The sequence below is a fragment of the Argopecten irradians genome, chromosome 1 (genome assembly GCF_041381155.1).
Source record: "Argopecten irradians isolate NY chromosome 1, Ai_NY, whole genome shotgun sequence".
In the NCBI taxonomy this organism is placed as follows: domain Eukaryota; kingdom Metazoa; phylum Mollusca; class Bivalvia; order Pectinida; family Pectinidae; genus Argopecten; species Argopecten irradians.
Window position 1 is genome coordinate 40920159 of NC_091134.1, and position 17351 is coordinate 40937509.

General features: G+C 33.5%; 1 protein-coding gene across 1 annotated transcript; it reads right to left on the bottom strand.

The window, feature by feature from the left end:
• Positions 1-909: 909 nt before the first annotated feature.
• Positions 910-10719, bottom strand: LOC138327963 (terminal nucleotidyltransferase 5C-like). Its single transcript, XM_069274480.1, has 2 exons — positions 5979-10719; positions 910-5916 (listed from the first exon to the last, which is right to left on the bottom strand). The coding sequence occupies exon 1, from the start codon at positions 10533-10535 to the stop codon at positions 9318-9320; it is 1218 nt and encodes a 405-aa protein (XP_069130581.1). The 5' UTR covers positions 10536-10719; the 3' UTR covers positions 910-5916; positions 5979-9317.
• Positions 10720-17351: the final 6632 nt, after the last annotated feature.

Here is a 17351-nt window from a genome sequence, read left to right on the forward strand (position 1 = left end):
AATAGAAATGGCAGCTGCCAGGGGGATGCCAGGGGACCATAAAAACGTAAGAAACTTGTCTTCTGTGACCTCTTAAGGCTCGGAAGCATTACATGGCTATCCATTGCTACTGACTTTTTTTCTGAATGTGTTCTTCATCACTGCCAGGGAAAGAGTTAACAGCACACAGAAACATCTGGAAACCATTTCAAAGTAAAGTGTTGTGACTACAAATTTTGTTTTAATGGTCAATGCCATCGCAGCTCTCAAGTTTCCAAACTTTTTATTCTGGAGTACAAACAGTCAGATAATGTGTTGTGTCATTTCTTGTTCAAACAGTACTACTGCAACAACATGTTTATGTTTATGAACCATATATGGGTTACATTTTAACTGTTTTCAACACAAGCAAAACATTTTTCGTTGCATATCAGTCATGTGAAGTGCCAGCTTTAGGCTACAATTCAGCCGGACTTTGAAACATGAAATTTCAGAACTGATTCAATAATGAAAATATTATTGATAGGACAAGATTCCAGTGACCATGAACGAAAGGGATAATTATGATAGTTCAAACCTCATTAACATGGTTATTTATATATATTCATATTAATTTGTTGAAAGATTTTCTATGTGTTGATTAATGGTAATGGTAAACATGTTTTCCCTTAAAGAAGGGTACCACGAGTATCTAATCTTAGTCTTTAATGCAAAGAAAATCAAATGGAAATGCAAATTAGATTATATAGAACTCAAACAAAAATCAGTCCCTTTGATTCAGTGATCACAACTTGTTGATTAAGCAACTTTTTCCTTGTGGACTTCGAAGCATTTAATACTGCAAAAACTTCAAATACACATCTTAGGTCGTATACAGCAGAAGTCAGGATGTTTTAAGTACGAAGAAAAAATAACTACTAGACACCAATATTGACTATAATTCAAAAATATTTTATTTCTGGAATTCTTCCAAAATACCAACACTGAAGAAATCTTCAGTGATAATAACCATTATCAATAAGATGGCATGATATTACATGTACATAAAGACATGATACAAGTATACCATAATATAGTAATAACAAAAAAGTAATATTTCTGTATATGGACACTCGGTGTCTGCAATGTATTAATAATAATCTGTGCTGGACAAGAATTCACAGCTTATACACATATATATATGATATATACAGGTACAAGACAAAAGTTTACAACGGTATAATATGCTGCTGAACATATACAATCATGACAGATATTGTCAGCATTTATCTGCAACTTTCTGCACTGACTATAGCCAGTGTACATAATCATGACTCCACTAACATTCGCTAACATTGTGTAGAACTTTGGCTTGGAGTTTTATATTGACAATGGAACTGAAGTTCTGCAATCTCATGTCAACAACATTCTTTACTTATATATTGTACATGTGTAAACCCTGATAATTGAACATTTTAGCACAGTAACTTTTAATGATCTTTCATTCATTGAAAGCGTACAGAAATATATGGTGTATACATATAGCTTTGAGAAAATAACAATGAAATGATGCTTTTAAAATCGCATCCAAATTTTTAATGAAAGACATTCAAGCAAAAAACTTAAACAGAACAGGAAACCTTAACAAAATTGGCACTTTCTTTTCATGATACACAGCAATGTTAACATTGAAGTCTCCCTCTGTCATTGATCACACACTAATTGTAGGCTTTAAAGTTAAATTCAAAATTTAGTAACCGTTACCAAGACAACACACTGTACTTGGGATGATAAATTGAGGGAGCTTGACTTGATCTTTCTAATTATTTTCCTTTTCATTCTGATACATGTATTTACATTGACATTTTTTTGTGTGTGTGTATAAAGCATAACACCCAAACCTCCAATTTGTCCTAGACTGACAATCAAGGAACTATTTGAATGTTATCAATATAAAACTTTGACAGTTAGTTTAAAAAACGACTGAATTCAAGTAATTCCATCTGCTTATCCACCATTCTCAATAATTTAATACTTGGGTAAGTTGAAAATGAAACAAGGTTATTGCGTAATTTGGTTATCATTGAAAACAAGCTCCCTCAAAGAATCATTTCTAACTCTCTAGTCATATCTTTTCATACTGAACATGTCACCTAGTATGTATATTAAATTTTAAGTATATAATACACAGTCAAGCTAGCTTATTGATTTGTGTATACATATATATATATAGCCAGATGTTAATGCCAACACCTAGTGCAAACTACATACCACATGATAGCCTTCATGCTACACTGAATAACTACGCAGCCTATTTATAGCAAGTTTTAAAAACAATTACAGATGTATGTGAAAATATTAGTTAAGGAAAAATCTTAAATATGAGACATTGAATAATCATCAATAGGAGACATCCAAAATCAGCCAGTGTTGAAGAAATGCATACATGTACATTTAATTTGGAAGTGTACATTTTAAAAATTCATTTTCTGATGTCTTGAATTGTTTTTCGAGACTTCCTGAAACCAACCATATAATATGGTGATCCATTTTACATGTTTGCCAAAGGTATCATAAATTTATGATGAAAATATGGAACGTTCATGCACACAGCAAATACGACATCTAAGTTTTCAAAGACTTACATGAAAAATATATGCAGTTCCTCTATTTGCAAGACAAAATAATTGTATGAAAAACAATTCAATATTTAAAAAAAAAATAACTTTATGGATAAACAAAAATCATCAGAAAAAGCAGATAACATGTAATTATAAGCTATTCATGAAGTGTTTCATACAGAGAATCTACACAAAGCCTTTTTAGAGCAATTATTTGTTGTTGTTTTTTTTAACTAAATCTGTACAAAATTAAGGCATAAACAAAACAAAAGAACAACAAAATTCTATACAACACGTGTACACCAGTTGGTATATAAATCAAAAAAGAAAAATTTACAATCAATATAGGTATGTACAGAACATACTAAACTACATACAGTATGTGAAATCAGTACTTCACAATGACTTACATTGTGTAAAGGAGCAAATACACAGCATATATTTGCAATGAATTATTATGAAAACAGACCAATTGTAGTACACAACACAGCATAACATAAGCAAGCATGTTCATTGATTGAAATATAGCTATATTTTTTTTAGATATAGTTACCCATTTTATCATGACTAGACATATTTGTTTTCTGAAAATGACATGAAATTGGTCAATTTCTTCTAGACAATTAACAGAAATGTATAGACTATTAAAATTATCATAAAAAATGATATATAAATGTGACATTTGTAGACTCAACTTGTGTCTTCTCTTCAAATATTGAGGATAGCCTGAACTTTACAGGGCCAAATGGGCCTTTTAATTATGTAAAATTAAAACTCTATCATTATAGGATTATAATTGACAGAAATGACATGCACAGCATGATAAATTGATTTTGATATTCTTATCTTTTGAATTAAATATCATTTTGGTATATTCAGCAGGTTTTGACTAAAAGCTACATGGAATTAATTATAATCTCATCAAGAGTAGGTTTTTTTCTATTAACCCAAGTTGAAGGCTGTGTGCTATTAGCTCTGGAACATATCATTATTGTAGAGCTATATAAGGCATTATCAACATGTGATACGATTCGTGAACCCTATCTGTTCCAGATAGATAAAAACTCTCTTGTGCTTCTGAATCACCTGCTCAACAAGTAGATATCAACTTTTCGATGGCCGAAAAACCAACAAGTATTCTAAATAGAGATACTATTTAGATTACACTTATGGGCAGCTGTCAAGAAGAGAAGACACCAAGTTCAGCTAAAATTTGGCAGAAAATAGGTCATGAGGCCAGCTCTCTGGAAAAAAAAAAAAAAATGCAGACAGTGAAACACACAGTAACTTTTGGCCAAAAGTTAACAATCAATGCAACATGCCATCGAAATAATACAGATAACTTCTAATCTCCATTAAATAAGACCATGATTATTATCTATTATAGACATCAGAATGAACCTACAGATATTTGCTTTCATCATTCATAGGTTTCACTAAAACTGTCTCTACTACGGTATATGACTACCAGTGACTTTAACACAGAAAATAAATCTATAGGGACCTAATTCATTATTTCCTGGTCCAGAGGTATCACATGCATATATGGATCTGAAAATGTTTGTTATGATTATAATTTGAAATAAATTTGATGCAGATTGCTTTCACATTTCATTTTTACTGTAATGTGAAATAAGATTCAAGCTAAGCTTAATATGAAAACTGACAAAATTAAGTTGCCATTGATCAAGAAAAGTCGTTTGAGATTCACATGTGTGCATTTTTTAACATATACTAGCACACCTGTTTCTCATGACTTGCTCTATATATATATATATACTATGAAACTTTCCAGTAAAAAATGATTTTCTCTGGACAGACATGTTTAATTTACATGATACACATGTATTAGATATTCATCACATAACATTCCCACCAGCAGGAAAAATTATGATTAGTACGTTTTATCAAATGAAAAACTGAATTTTATAAAAACCAAAAATAATGTTAATGGTGAAGACAGCTTCCTCCTACACAATTTTCTATTGTAGATTTCAATGAGGCTGAAACATGTCACCTAAGCCATATATTTATAATGGATATATGTCTGTACAAGATGACAAGCATATATAACAATCAATATAGGACAAATCAAATTGCAGAGATATCATAGTCACTCAGATCATATGAAACATTGAAGCAATAACTACTATTGCTGGAATTATCACAGTTCAACACATAAAATTCATATACAAATCATTAGTCTCAAAAGATTACATGTAAGTGAATCCGATTTAAACTTCAAAGAGCAGTATGGAACAACTTTCAAAATGGCATGTTTTACATAACATTTCGCTTTCAACATCCAGTTACCCAATTTTGGTCCCTAAACTGATTTTATTGGAAACAATTTTAAACTGTAGTTTTTGTTTCTGAAGTTGATCTGTTTCACTGTAACACTTTAAACCATTGCTCCAATTGTTCGTTAAGTTGGTCTATCTATGAACGTTTCAGTGGTAACATGTGAATATGTAAATATTTCATACCTTCTCCAGCTAGATTAAGACTGTGAAAAGTGTATGTGTATATATATTACCAAACCAAGTTCTGTCAATAATCAATATCCAGTTAACCTTTAGGACAGAGTTGGCATTAGGTGTATGCAGAGCCACAGGTTTTGTAAAGGAAGAATACTAGTGCTGACATTTTGACTTCATAACATATATTCAATTTCATAAACTGTCTTTCAGTTCCTTTCAGGTTTGTAACTACTAGGTATCGGAGACAAGTTATAGATTAAGGATCAGATTCTTTGGCCCTTAATACTTTAGATCCCTCCTGTATACCAGGGATGTCCCAATACACACCCCACTCCCTCCTGTATACCAGGGATGTCCCAATACACAACCCACTCCCTCCTGTATACCAGTGATGTCCCAATACACACCCCACTCCCTCCTGTATACCAGGGATGTCCCAATACACATCCCACTCGCTCCTGTATACCAGAGATGTCCCAATACACAACCCACTCCCTCCTGTATACCAGGGATGTCCCAATACACACCCCACTCACTCCTGTATACCAGGGATATCCCAATACACACCCCACTCCCACCTGTATACCAGGGATGTCCCAATACACATCCCACTCCTTACTGTATACCAGGGATGTCCCAATACACCCACTCCCTCCTGTATACCAGGGATGTCCCAATACACACCCCACTCCCTCCTGTATACCAGAGATGTCCCAATACACACCCCACTCCCTCCTGTATACCAGGGGTGTCCCAATACACATCCCACTCCTTCCTGTATACCAGGGCTGTCCCAATACACACCCAACTACCACTCCTGTATATCAGGGCTGTCCCAATACACACCCCACTCCCACCTGTATACCAGGGATGTCCCAATACACATCCCACTCTGTCCCAATACACACCCCACTCCCACCTGTATACCAGGGATGTCCCAATACACATCCCACTCCCTACTGTATACCAGGGATGTCCCAATACACACCCAACTCCCTCCTGTATACCAGGGGTGTCCCAATACATACCCAACTACCACTCCTGTATACCTGGGCTGTCCAAATACACTTTTTTTTTTCTATCTACCTGTCAATGAAATTTACATATTTTTAATGTAACCAAAATGTAGGAATGTTCAATTATTTAATTAAAAATTGATTTTGAAATCTATAAATCTTGCAGACCTTTTGTATTTGAGATAGTTGTATGTAGACCAGTTTTGCCAGTGAAACAGTAGCTGTACATTACTGGTATTCTGCTCGCACTATGTATAGTGCAACAGTACAGCCAGGAGCCTCCACACACCTGGCTCTAATATATAACTATACACTACATGGTGTGACCATGTATTTGTCATATTGGCCATAGTATGGCCAGTGGCTATTTACTCTAGATCTGTTATTGTATAATTAATTCATTAGCTTATCTAGTCGATGGAAATGATATCCAGAAAACTAGGCTAAGGCAACTACCAAATAATAACCTTGGTCAATGATCATGTAGAGAGGAATTTCAACAAACATGAAGGGTAATGCCCTAGTTTTCCTGATTCTGCATTTGCATATAATCATTAGTTATCAGCTCTTTTTGGTAGGTATTGATCATCATTTAACAGGAAAAACTATGATACAATTGATATTATGTACCTGCAAGAGCAGATCACTATATAATATGCAAAGACAGAATGACTAGATAGGTCATGTTTTACAAAATTAGATTTCAATATTTTTCTTTTCAAGCTTTCTATTTATAAAACTCATGAATATGTCATGATTTACAGTATGATTTGAATGATAACTACAGATTTAAATCCAGAAGACTGTTATGATTATTTAATTAGTTGTTTTTGTTTTTCATTCTATTTGATCTCTGGAATTTACCAAATTGTCAGCACTATAGTTCTTCTATTACAAGTGAACACCAGGACAGCTTTTGAAAACATTGCACCAAAAAATAATTTGAACATACCGGTAATTCATGCACCAAATTTTGAGATGAATCTGAATGTAACTCAAATCGGATGACTATATAAATGTATAAGTTCCACCAATTTTACATTTCACCAGTGAACATGCACTAGAACAGCACAATAGAATTCTTCAACATGCTACTTCTACTCAGATACTGAATGATTGACTTATATTACTTTACGTAATACTTATGAAAACACTTAACAATAATCAATGCTTGAAAAGGATTGTAATTTCTGAAAATTTATTATCGGAATCAAAATATAACAGTAACTATACATCTGAATACAAGTAAATATGAAATCATTTGATTGAAAATGTATTTCAATGATATTTGAAACAACAATAGAATTTAACAAGTTAATTGCACAAACTGATTTTGGATAAACAGTACTATATATCTGCAAAGACAAAATTATAAGCCAAATTCAAAAAGATAATCATTGCGACGCATTCATTTTGAGCACTTGGTAAATATAGCACAAAATTATGTAACTTCAGCATACAAATTGAAAGTAGAATCCTTCAAGCACTGTATTTCATATCAGTAAGAATTAATTTATGATGAAAAATATACACCAAGTCTTTGTTGGTTTTTTTCTTCTTTTTTCTTCTAATTTTTTGTTTCATTTAAAATAATCTAATAATATACAACAAGGGCTGTGTTTTTGTATTACTCGATCATTATATTATCACCCAAAACTCAAACATTTATAATGTATACATACAAAAAATGATTTTTTTGCACAAATCCCGTAACATTACTTGTCTAATTTTTTTTCATCATCTTCATTTCTCATAATTTTCTTATTTTGTTTATGAATTAATCTATTATATAGTACATTTTTATGTACATATGCATATAGGTAGAATTCCAAGAATACAAGCTAATTTAATCACATATATGGTATGTATACTTTGCGCTAATTAGCTCTAACATATTGATCTTCCAAAAATAATATATCACAGATTATTTATTAAATTGGATTGCCTCTTAGCTGGCTTACATGTAATCTCTTATAATGCAATCGTATACTTTGTAACATCTCTCATCTATCTCATGTTCAGCAGCTTGTAAAAAGATCAATATTTAATTCTAATTACTATCTTAATATCTCTCAAATGGAATCATATATGTTAATTGACAGGGGCTTTTAACAATGTATGTCTTGCCCGAAACTTTGTATGCTGCCTTCTTGAAGTTAATCAAAATATGCCTTGGATATGTTTATTGTATGCATAATAATTTCAATTATATATGCATATTATAGACGGTGTCATCTTTCTAAATTGGCCCACTGTGAAAAAATGATCTGTGAATTTTATGAAGCCTAACTTTTAAGTTTATACATGTTCTGTCAAATAACAGCAATACACAAGTCCCTTTAACTATTACTTATACTGATACAATCTCTGTGTGTTCAGGCTTCACACAGCTATGCATTATCTAGTTACTTCAAGGACTTTGATGGCATTGAGTAACTAAATTCAATTTACATAGACATTTGATATAAGTGTGTTTTTCTCTATATTACATTTCTATAAAGAGAGTTTAAAAAAAAAAAAAAAATTAACACTATAATTATTGTTTCTTATCCCTTTTTTTCTTTAAAATCTACAAAATCAAGCACTTCTTTCACTGTGACAATTGGTTGATAAACTTTTTGCTCAGCTATCAAAAGGTGATAATGAATTGATTTTTTTGAAACATCATGCGGAATGTCAATAATATAATATCCAAGACATATTTCAAATACAATCTTTAGATTATATTAACAATATATTTATATACAGAAAATGTATATATGTCATATGAAAGAAATGTTATTTTCTAATGAAAAAAATAAAACTAGATAGATTCCACCATAATGAACAAAAACCTAATGTACTCATGCATATATTGATCCTCATATTTCTGTCAACCTTTGTTTCCATATGTTCATGTTCAGAACTGAAGTTTTCCAAATTAGAATGCACCTCATTACACTCAAGCATCCAATATCATACAAGAAAAAATCCAATAAATTGAATTAAGCAGAGCCAGAACATTAAAATTTACATAATTTCCACCTGACATGAAAATAAAGCCACTATCAATGGCAATGTGATATATTCTGGAACATGTTGAGATATATTGTGTGTACCATATTCTGTGACAACATCAGAACTATTACACTTGCACCTAATAATAAACAGTTGGAAGGTAAATTCCATCTTCATACATTCACCCACATGCTACACCTTGCATCTTCTCATTCAATCCAGGGATGTGGGACAACGAATGGCTGCTATGAACACTGCATGTATGTTGGACACAAGGGGCAAGATGATGATCCGTTGATTTGGAATACACTACTAGATGGTAATATGTTGAAATACTGATTCCCATTGTTAGGTGAATAGGGACCATGAAAAAACACTTGATCAATCGTTAAGTTGTTCAACTGATCAAACTGTTGAATTTCCAGGAACTTGATATGTGCTCTACGTTCCTGCTCCATCATCACCTGGTAAGCAAGTTGGTGAATTAAGTTCAAGGTTTGACGACGTTCGTGTCCCATCAGACAGATTGTACTCTCATCGACAACTCTGTAGAGAGTCATCAGATAATCGTGCTTGAGTTCTTCTTCGCCACTGAAGTGGTTATTTAGATATGACTCTAGCTTTTGTCTTTGCTGGTTTAGATCACTGAAATCAATGAAAAACCGAGAACACATATATCTCTCCATGGCACGAATATCAATATTTTCCACAGGGGTGTAGCCCCTCGTCAGCAAGTTGCAATACTTCAACAGTCCTCCTCCTCGGATTTCCTCTGGATTTCTTGTAGAAATTAGTTTTTTGTTCAAGTGGTACCAAGCCTCCCAGAAATCACCGTAAACACTCTCTGCAACAACTGTTGGGTAGAAGTTTTCACTCATGGGGGTGGCAGATATTTCATAGAACGTCAACAGACTATCCAAAATGATCTGGAACGAGTCAACACTGAACTCGAATTGTCTCTTCATCTTATCCACAAACTTAAGTTCCACATTCTTTCCCTTGTTATTCGAAAGGGAAATCAGACTCCATCTGTCACCATGTTCATTGCAAACTTTCACCATTTTTTGGACATATGCTTCCTTCAGACTACAACTGCTCATTTTCTCCTTGTTGACACCATCTGGCAAAAAATCCAGTAAACATCCCAAGACACAATTTTTGATTTTCTGCAACTCATTGTGGTTTGACAAGTCTACCCCAAAAATGAGGTCCAAATCGTTGTATGAGCGAACATTGTCTGTGCCAAAAATGTAGCTGGCAGCTCCCCCATTTAAACGAACATCTTTGACACTTACCCCTTCATTTCGGAGTTTTTCTCGAACTACCTTTACCAAGTCCTTGAGCTTAATGTCCATTGTTGGAAAGTTTCCTCGACCATGAATGGGAACCACTTCTTCCATCACTTCATGCAGACGGACAACTTGTTCGTAACACAACCCTTGAAAACGGTTAGCACATTCCATGGTGACAGCACCGTTTTCAAGTATACTTTCAAGAAAACGTATTTTCTGAAATAGAAAAGACGAAATATGTGTTACTCCAGTAAAAGCTTAAGCGAAACTGTCAGTCTGTCTAACCGGTCCACACTGTTGTGCAAGTCTGCAAAATTTACGCACATCGATTGTCATTCGACCTTCTATTTATTCATGCGCGTTGTCCGTATGTTATAGAAATTACACATTATTTTGAACATCCGTCACTTAAATATTCTTACCCGTAATATAAACACTGATTTACTAATATACCCTTCAGGAAATGTCACGTCTGCTGTACTGCAACTGGTGTATAACTCGTAGAACTACTTTATGTGCGGAGGGTTTTACGAAGCGTAGTGATATAGCAAACAGCTGATTAGAGATAGGGCTATTTTTGGAATACACAGCGTAACAGATGAATTATGATTGGTCAATGGTCCCTGTCAAGCTGCGTCGTAGTTTCATTACACAACCCAACCGTAATATTGGGAATTTGACGAAGAAATATTATTACAAGCCATTACTTGCTATATTTAATAATAAACATGCGGACAAAAACTAAAAATCCTTTATCAAGACATGTTGTTAACGGAACAACAGGTTACGTATCATTTTTTTACTTATCTAACAGATTTAACGTTAACTGTTAGATCTTTTTTTACACTTTGTGGTTTAAATGTATATAACAAACCTATTATAAAACATGTGGAAAATCATTTTACATTTTTTTTTGATAAAATCATCATCCTTTACACGTTCATATTTTTTTTACTTTCACTTTCGGTTCTGACTTAGAACAGACATTATATCCGTTTGAACGGGATTTTTTAATTGTAGTCAAATGGATACTAATTTATCCATGTTTTAATGTTATTAATTATGACTGGTCATTGAATATGTTTAAACATAAAAAGGTTGAAATTGATATAGATACATATGCATATATTATTAATAATACACGTAGATCTAGATTCTATACTAATATACCGAATACTCAACATTTAAAACTGACACTAAACACAAGTTAGGGTTTGAAGTATTCAATGTATATCGGGTACCATTGACATGAATGATTTTTCTTTTGTTTAGCGTCAGATTTCTCCAAGTTCACTGTCGGGGAAAACACGAAAACTATTACTGCATATGTAATTTATAAATGAATCATTTCAAATTTACTCTGCCATGTATAAGTTTCACACCTCATCGATAAACAATTCATAAATTTCCAAAAGTTTTTTTTAAAAACACGAATCGCGTTTCCGTAAAAGTAAAAGATGCGTTTACTACACGCCCATACTATTAAATTGTATCTATTTTCATTTCAGTCCTGTATGTTCGCAGTTATAATATTGTTTTCCGTTCATCTATTCATTATAAAAAGCATAGGAAATAGCGACAAAGTATAGGAAATAGCGGCAAATTATAAGAATGCGTTGTGTCACTAATTGTTATGAAATGGAATCTTAATCCCAAAGTAAAATGTTTCAATCACCTAAACCACATCACGAACACAGTTTCCTGAAGCTGTACCGTTAATGCTGACAGCGTGCGTGCTACGATACACCTAATACTATGCAACGTCTTGTGGTCAAGACGTTCTGCACTGAAAGCGGCATAACTGGCCGGAGCCTACGGGCATTGTAATAGACCTGGATGTGACCCACGTGGGATTTTCTTTCAAGAATGATTGATGGACCTCAGCCCTCCCTAAAATATACAGGTACCAAGGAATATTACTGCGAAGTTCGGTCGACATGACACACAGACGAAACAGAAGAGCTCGTGTTATTGCAAAATGATGCGATTTTTAGTTGTATTTGATTGGTGGACTGCTAAAGAGTTGACGATGAGACTAGTCTAAGATATAAACTAGCTCGTTAAAAAATATTGTTGTACTAAGAACGTATATTCAAGTTTAAAACGTGCCAAGCACCTGTGTTAAAAACTAGACACTATAGACGCACATTTTCAAAAATTTCTATTTAGCTTTTCAAATTAGAGCGAAAATATTTATAACTGATTTTTTTAAATAGCGCAATAAAATAAAATCGATGAAAAAAAACTCACCTCATGTTCCATCCGTGAAGATTCAATAGAATCCATAGCAAATATCGTCACTTTGATCAATTCTTATAGCATCACTTTTAGACACTGCTCTATCCGATGTCGCTGTTACACACAATCGAAGTACAACCGATACAAGGGAGTTTATTTCACATTGTGATGGTCCGGAGACAACAACCTCCCACGACTTTTTCGTTTCGATCGATGTTTGACGATATCGCCCTACGTAGTACTATTATAGCCCGACTACGTCAGCTAAACTTAAACTACGGATCACCACACTACGTCCATTCATGATATCGATCCAGCAGCCGAAGCAATGTTTCCATATATGGAAGAGGAGATGAATGAAATTAATTCTGTTGTGCCATGGCAACCGATTCTTACGTCGATGCCGCACCTACTACGACACTGTGACGTCACACAGTTGATGCTGCTGGATGGCTATACGGGACAGAATCAATATGTTGATCGAAGTGTTTACAATTATAGCACACAATTTACCACTGTATCTAAATATAGATCCTAAGAAAGAGTTATTATCACATTTCCCATTGAATATATTGATTATTAAAGGAAGTTGTAACATCCTGTGTATTGTTTTTCAGTCGAGAACGCGGAAATCCACCTCTCGGCAGATTTCAGGGATTTTTTTTCTCTTATTAGGAAGCAGATTCTATTAGAGGAAAAGATCGGAATCACACAGGAAGTCGAGCGTACATGATTAGTTTTAACAAGACATGTAAAATTCCCAGTACAGATATTTATTTTTCTGAGTTCTACACTTCCGTCAAAATCACATCAGTTCATTATTTTTCCAAGGAATTTTTTTTTCATGCATCGTTTGTGATTTAATGTGAAAATTTGAATTACTGTTTTGTTTTTACCAACGATCTAATGAAATTCATTGAAGCGATCAGTAAAAAAACTATTTCAAAATAACGATACAAGTCAGAAGAGTGATTCGATAAAAAAAAAATATCTACAATGTAGGGTCCAATGCTTCTTCCCAACAAAAATCACATTTCGCCAACCTTTGATAACTCTATGAAGCAACATTTCTTATTAATTTGTGCAGTAAAGCCATAACCACTTCGTTAATTGTTTTTTTTAGATTAGCCCATATCTACATGTATTTGGCACGTTTTAGTTTTTAATATCATGCACATGTACAGATGAGAGAGAAAACTGTTGTCTAATCGTATACAATATTACGTACTGTCGTGATATTTGTTTAATCTTGAGAATCTAAATTAGTTCGAGTAATTTTAACAAAGAAAAAAGTCCTGAAATACTCATATTAAGGATCAAAATCTGTTGAAAAAGTTAACAAATAGTCAAATACATATACAATATGGCATTGAGATCTTGGATAAAAAGGAAAATGAAGGCATTTAAAAACTTATTTCTCTCTTTTCACGAATGCCCATACATTATTTATATGAATGATAATATCAATGGTTTATTAGTTTATACTCTGGTCACAGATGTTTCCGTATTTTATTTAAGATCATTCAACACATACGCACATGTATATATACACGGGATCATTCAACATTTCGGGGGTTTGACTTGACGAGTTATCTCCCCTAGAAAGCTATCAATCTACAATGAATGACCGAAGAAAGATAACTCTATCAAAAGGAAGTCGTTTCAGACTCCTACCGCACAACACTTGCCGATAAAGTTAGTTTAAATACAAATACTATAGCGCTCACGTATCTTTATCTCTTGTCTTCTATATCAAATTTGAATATTTTTTTGTAAAAAATCCACTTAAATAGAACCAAAATGTTTTTTTTGTTGGGTCCTAAACAATACTGCTGTCAACAGGCAACTTGTAAACAGTGATTCACACAACCTTTAATATAGATATTTACCGATTGCGAAACGAGTGATTTAGAATACTTTGTGAGAGTACATGTAATTTCACAGCTGTGAATACGAGTGACATTTTATTGTTGTATACATAAAAGAATACAAGTTTTATTTTAGTCAAATAACATTTTGGCATGCTAGTTTTACCAGTTTGTTATTACTTTGTATTTGAAAATCTTGCTGTTAAAACATGATTGACACAATCGAATTTTGAGCAAACGGTCTTTTAATAGAAAATTAACATTGCAAGCAGAAACAAACCAAAGCTGATTATAAGAAATGTTTTGTTTTTCTCACACGCAATGACGCCTGTATAGCTTCAAAATTAAAATAAACTGTCAAAAATAATACCGACAACTAAATTAAACTACAATTCCCATAGTGATACAACTGCTCGTGAAAAACACACCAATTGTACCTTACGGAATTGAAGCTTTTAAAATGGTCATTTCGTGTTCATCTCCTTTCATGTAAATTAACACTACGTTAATTAGCTGGAATGAAATAATGAGAGATAGCACGGATTGGTGGTGATTAAAAGTACATGCGATGAGTTTATGGCATCCACGTAATTATCAAGCATTACACTCGTGTTAATTCTCACACGCAATCTCGCCGAGGACACAACAAGCTGAGTGTGGGAGACAAAAACAGTAGCACTGGAGCCTATAGGAATTAGTAGAATGGTCAGATTGGCCGCCAGACCATAAGTTATCAATGCTCAGATTTTCTCAGCAGAATTCTAATTCTAGATTATCTCCCCCTAGGTTGCAATTTAAGCCATTTTTTAGTGATGTTTTTAATATTATATTTTTCTGGCCAGTCTAAGGAATTTGGTAAATATCCTATTTTGAAATAAAGGTTGTTGAAGAACAACTTCAGGTGTTGCGAGTTTTATGTGTTTTAGGGAAATGCTGTATTGTTGCTTTGTGCTTCCTTGTAATAGTATATTTTTCTTGTCCTTTTCTGCCAAAGACCTCGAATCGATCTATCCCTTTTTCCACTAAAGTAAAATACTTTTCAGATGTTTTGTGATTCATATTAAGATATGACAAATAGTTTTGTTTCGTGTTTTGTGTTTCAAATGAAGACCTGAAGAGGTTCTTCGGAAATATCCGAGAATTATGGAGTAACAGTACAACATAGTCACGAATGAAAGATTCTATTTATCGCATAACTTTCATTTATAGTAATATACGTGAAACTTTTAATTTCGTCTCTATTTAAACAGTAGAAATCCAGCTCGGATATGACGTTTCCGTCTACGTCATAATAGTGTTATGACATGGCCGTATGCGATAATCACGAATTTTCGCGGGCAACGAAGCATTGAAGTATTTATTATACCTAATAAACTCTAAAACGCTTAATGAATACATTATTTTTATAGGGTATGGCCATCATTTTTCAGTTGCATGATTGAAACACTTAAATAATTTAGTCCCAAACGAAATTACATGTATTTTGGATAAAGATGCTCTAATAAGTATTAAATAGCTACCTCTGTAGCGTATTTTAAAATTATTCTTGAAATTATTTTCTCCAAGTATTTTGAGCATAAATTATGTATTTTGTCATCGATGGTAATATAAAACGACCGTGTTCTGTGATATTGGACGTTGTCGAAGCATTACCAATCTTTCCTGCAGTTCATTGTGGTTCAAGGTCTCTGATATTGATTATTACGTCACCTAGAAATTTTAAATACATATGAACAATGACTCTGATGGTAAATTTGAGCAGGATATTGTCATAGAGAGATGTGTCACATGTTAGATGACAAATTTCACAGCGACACAATAGTCCATGATGTTGCGTGTTTCGTATGGCGTTGGCCTGTAATTCTCTATCATCAACAAAGTGGACATGTGTAAATCGACTCTTAGACAATAATTATGTTGTTGTAATTATTTCCGTAGATGCTTATACCTCGGTCGCTGTCGTGACCAAGCGACTCCCAACTTCTTGTCTATCACACAAGAATGGCCACTAACTTTGACGTCAGGAAACAATCACAAGAATAAAGCATAGTCATCTTTATGCGTGGAAAACGTTGAAAAATTCCATCAATATGAAACAGTTTTGACACTTGTTGAATCAATAGATTTATTCATTTATATGTATTTATTGCGACTTACTTACATAAACACGCTATAAATGTGAAACATTGAGGTTTTACAACTGACCCTAACACTGTTCGACAAAGTGACATAAAGCTGACAATTTCGTTCTGCACTAGGATGGACTCGACATAAAAGGAACAGAGGCATGCCTTCCTTATCTTTCGGGTCAGACATCCTGGACTTATTTCTGTTTTTTTAGTTAGATTTCTCGGTTATTTTATATCCATTCGGATGATCAATTTTGTCAATTTGTGGTCAAGAACATATATATAAGTCATAAATGTTTATAGTCATAAATTTAAATAGCGTGAATACCGGAAACTTTGATGTTTTTCACGAGTGCGAAGCATGAGTGAAAATATCAGAGTTTCCACATCACGAGATGAAATATTACTGGTATTAATCAAGAAACAAGAAATATCCTCTATTTATTACATTTTTCACGAGTGCAAAGCACCATAAAATCTTATATTTCACTGTGAAAAATGTAATAATGAGCGCTTTCCACATGCCACGGGGTTTCCTTTTCTCTATACTTGACAGGGTTATCCCGCGGTAACCCGAGTGAAAGGTTTTGGCTGGTCAACCCGAGGCTTGCACTAATACAGAAATGTATTTCACCACGACAACTATACTACGGCTGATGAATTCCAGTTATTGTTTTCATAACATTCGAGTTCACTTCAGTTACAGTCATAAAACCAGTAAAAGAATGCCATCTAAGCTGCAAATGGAAATA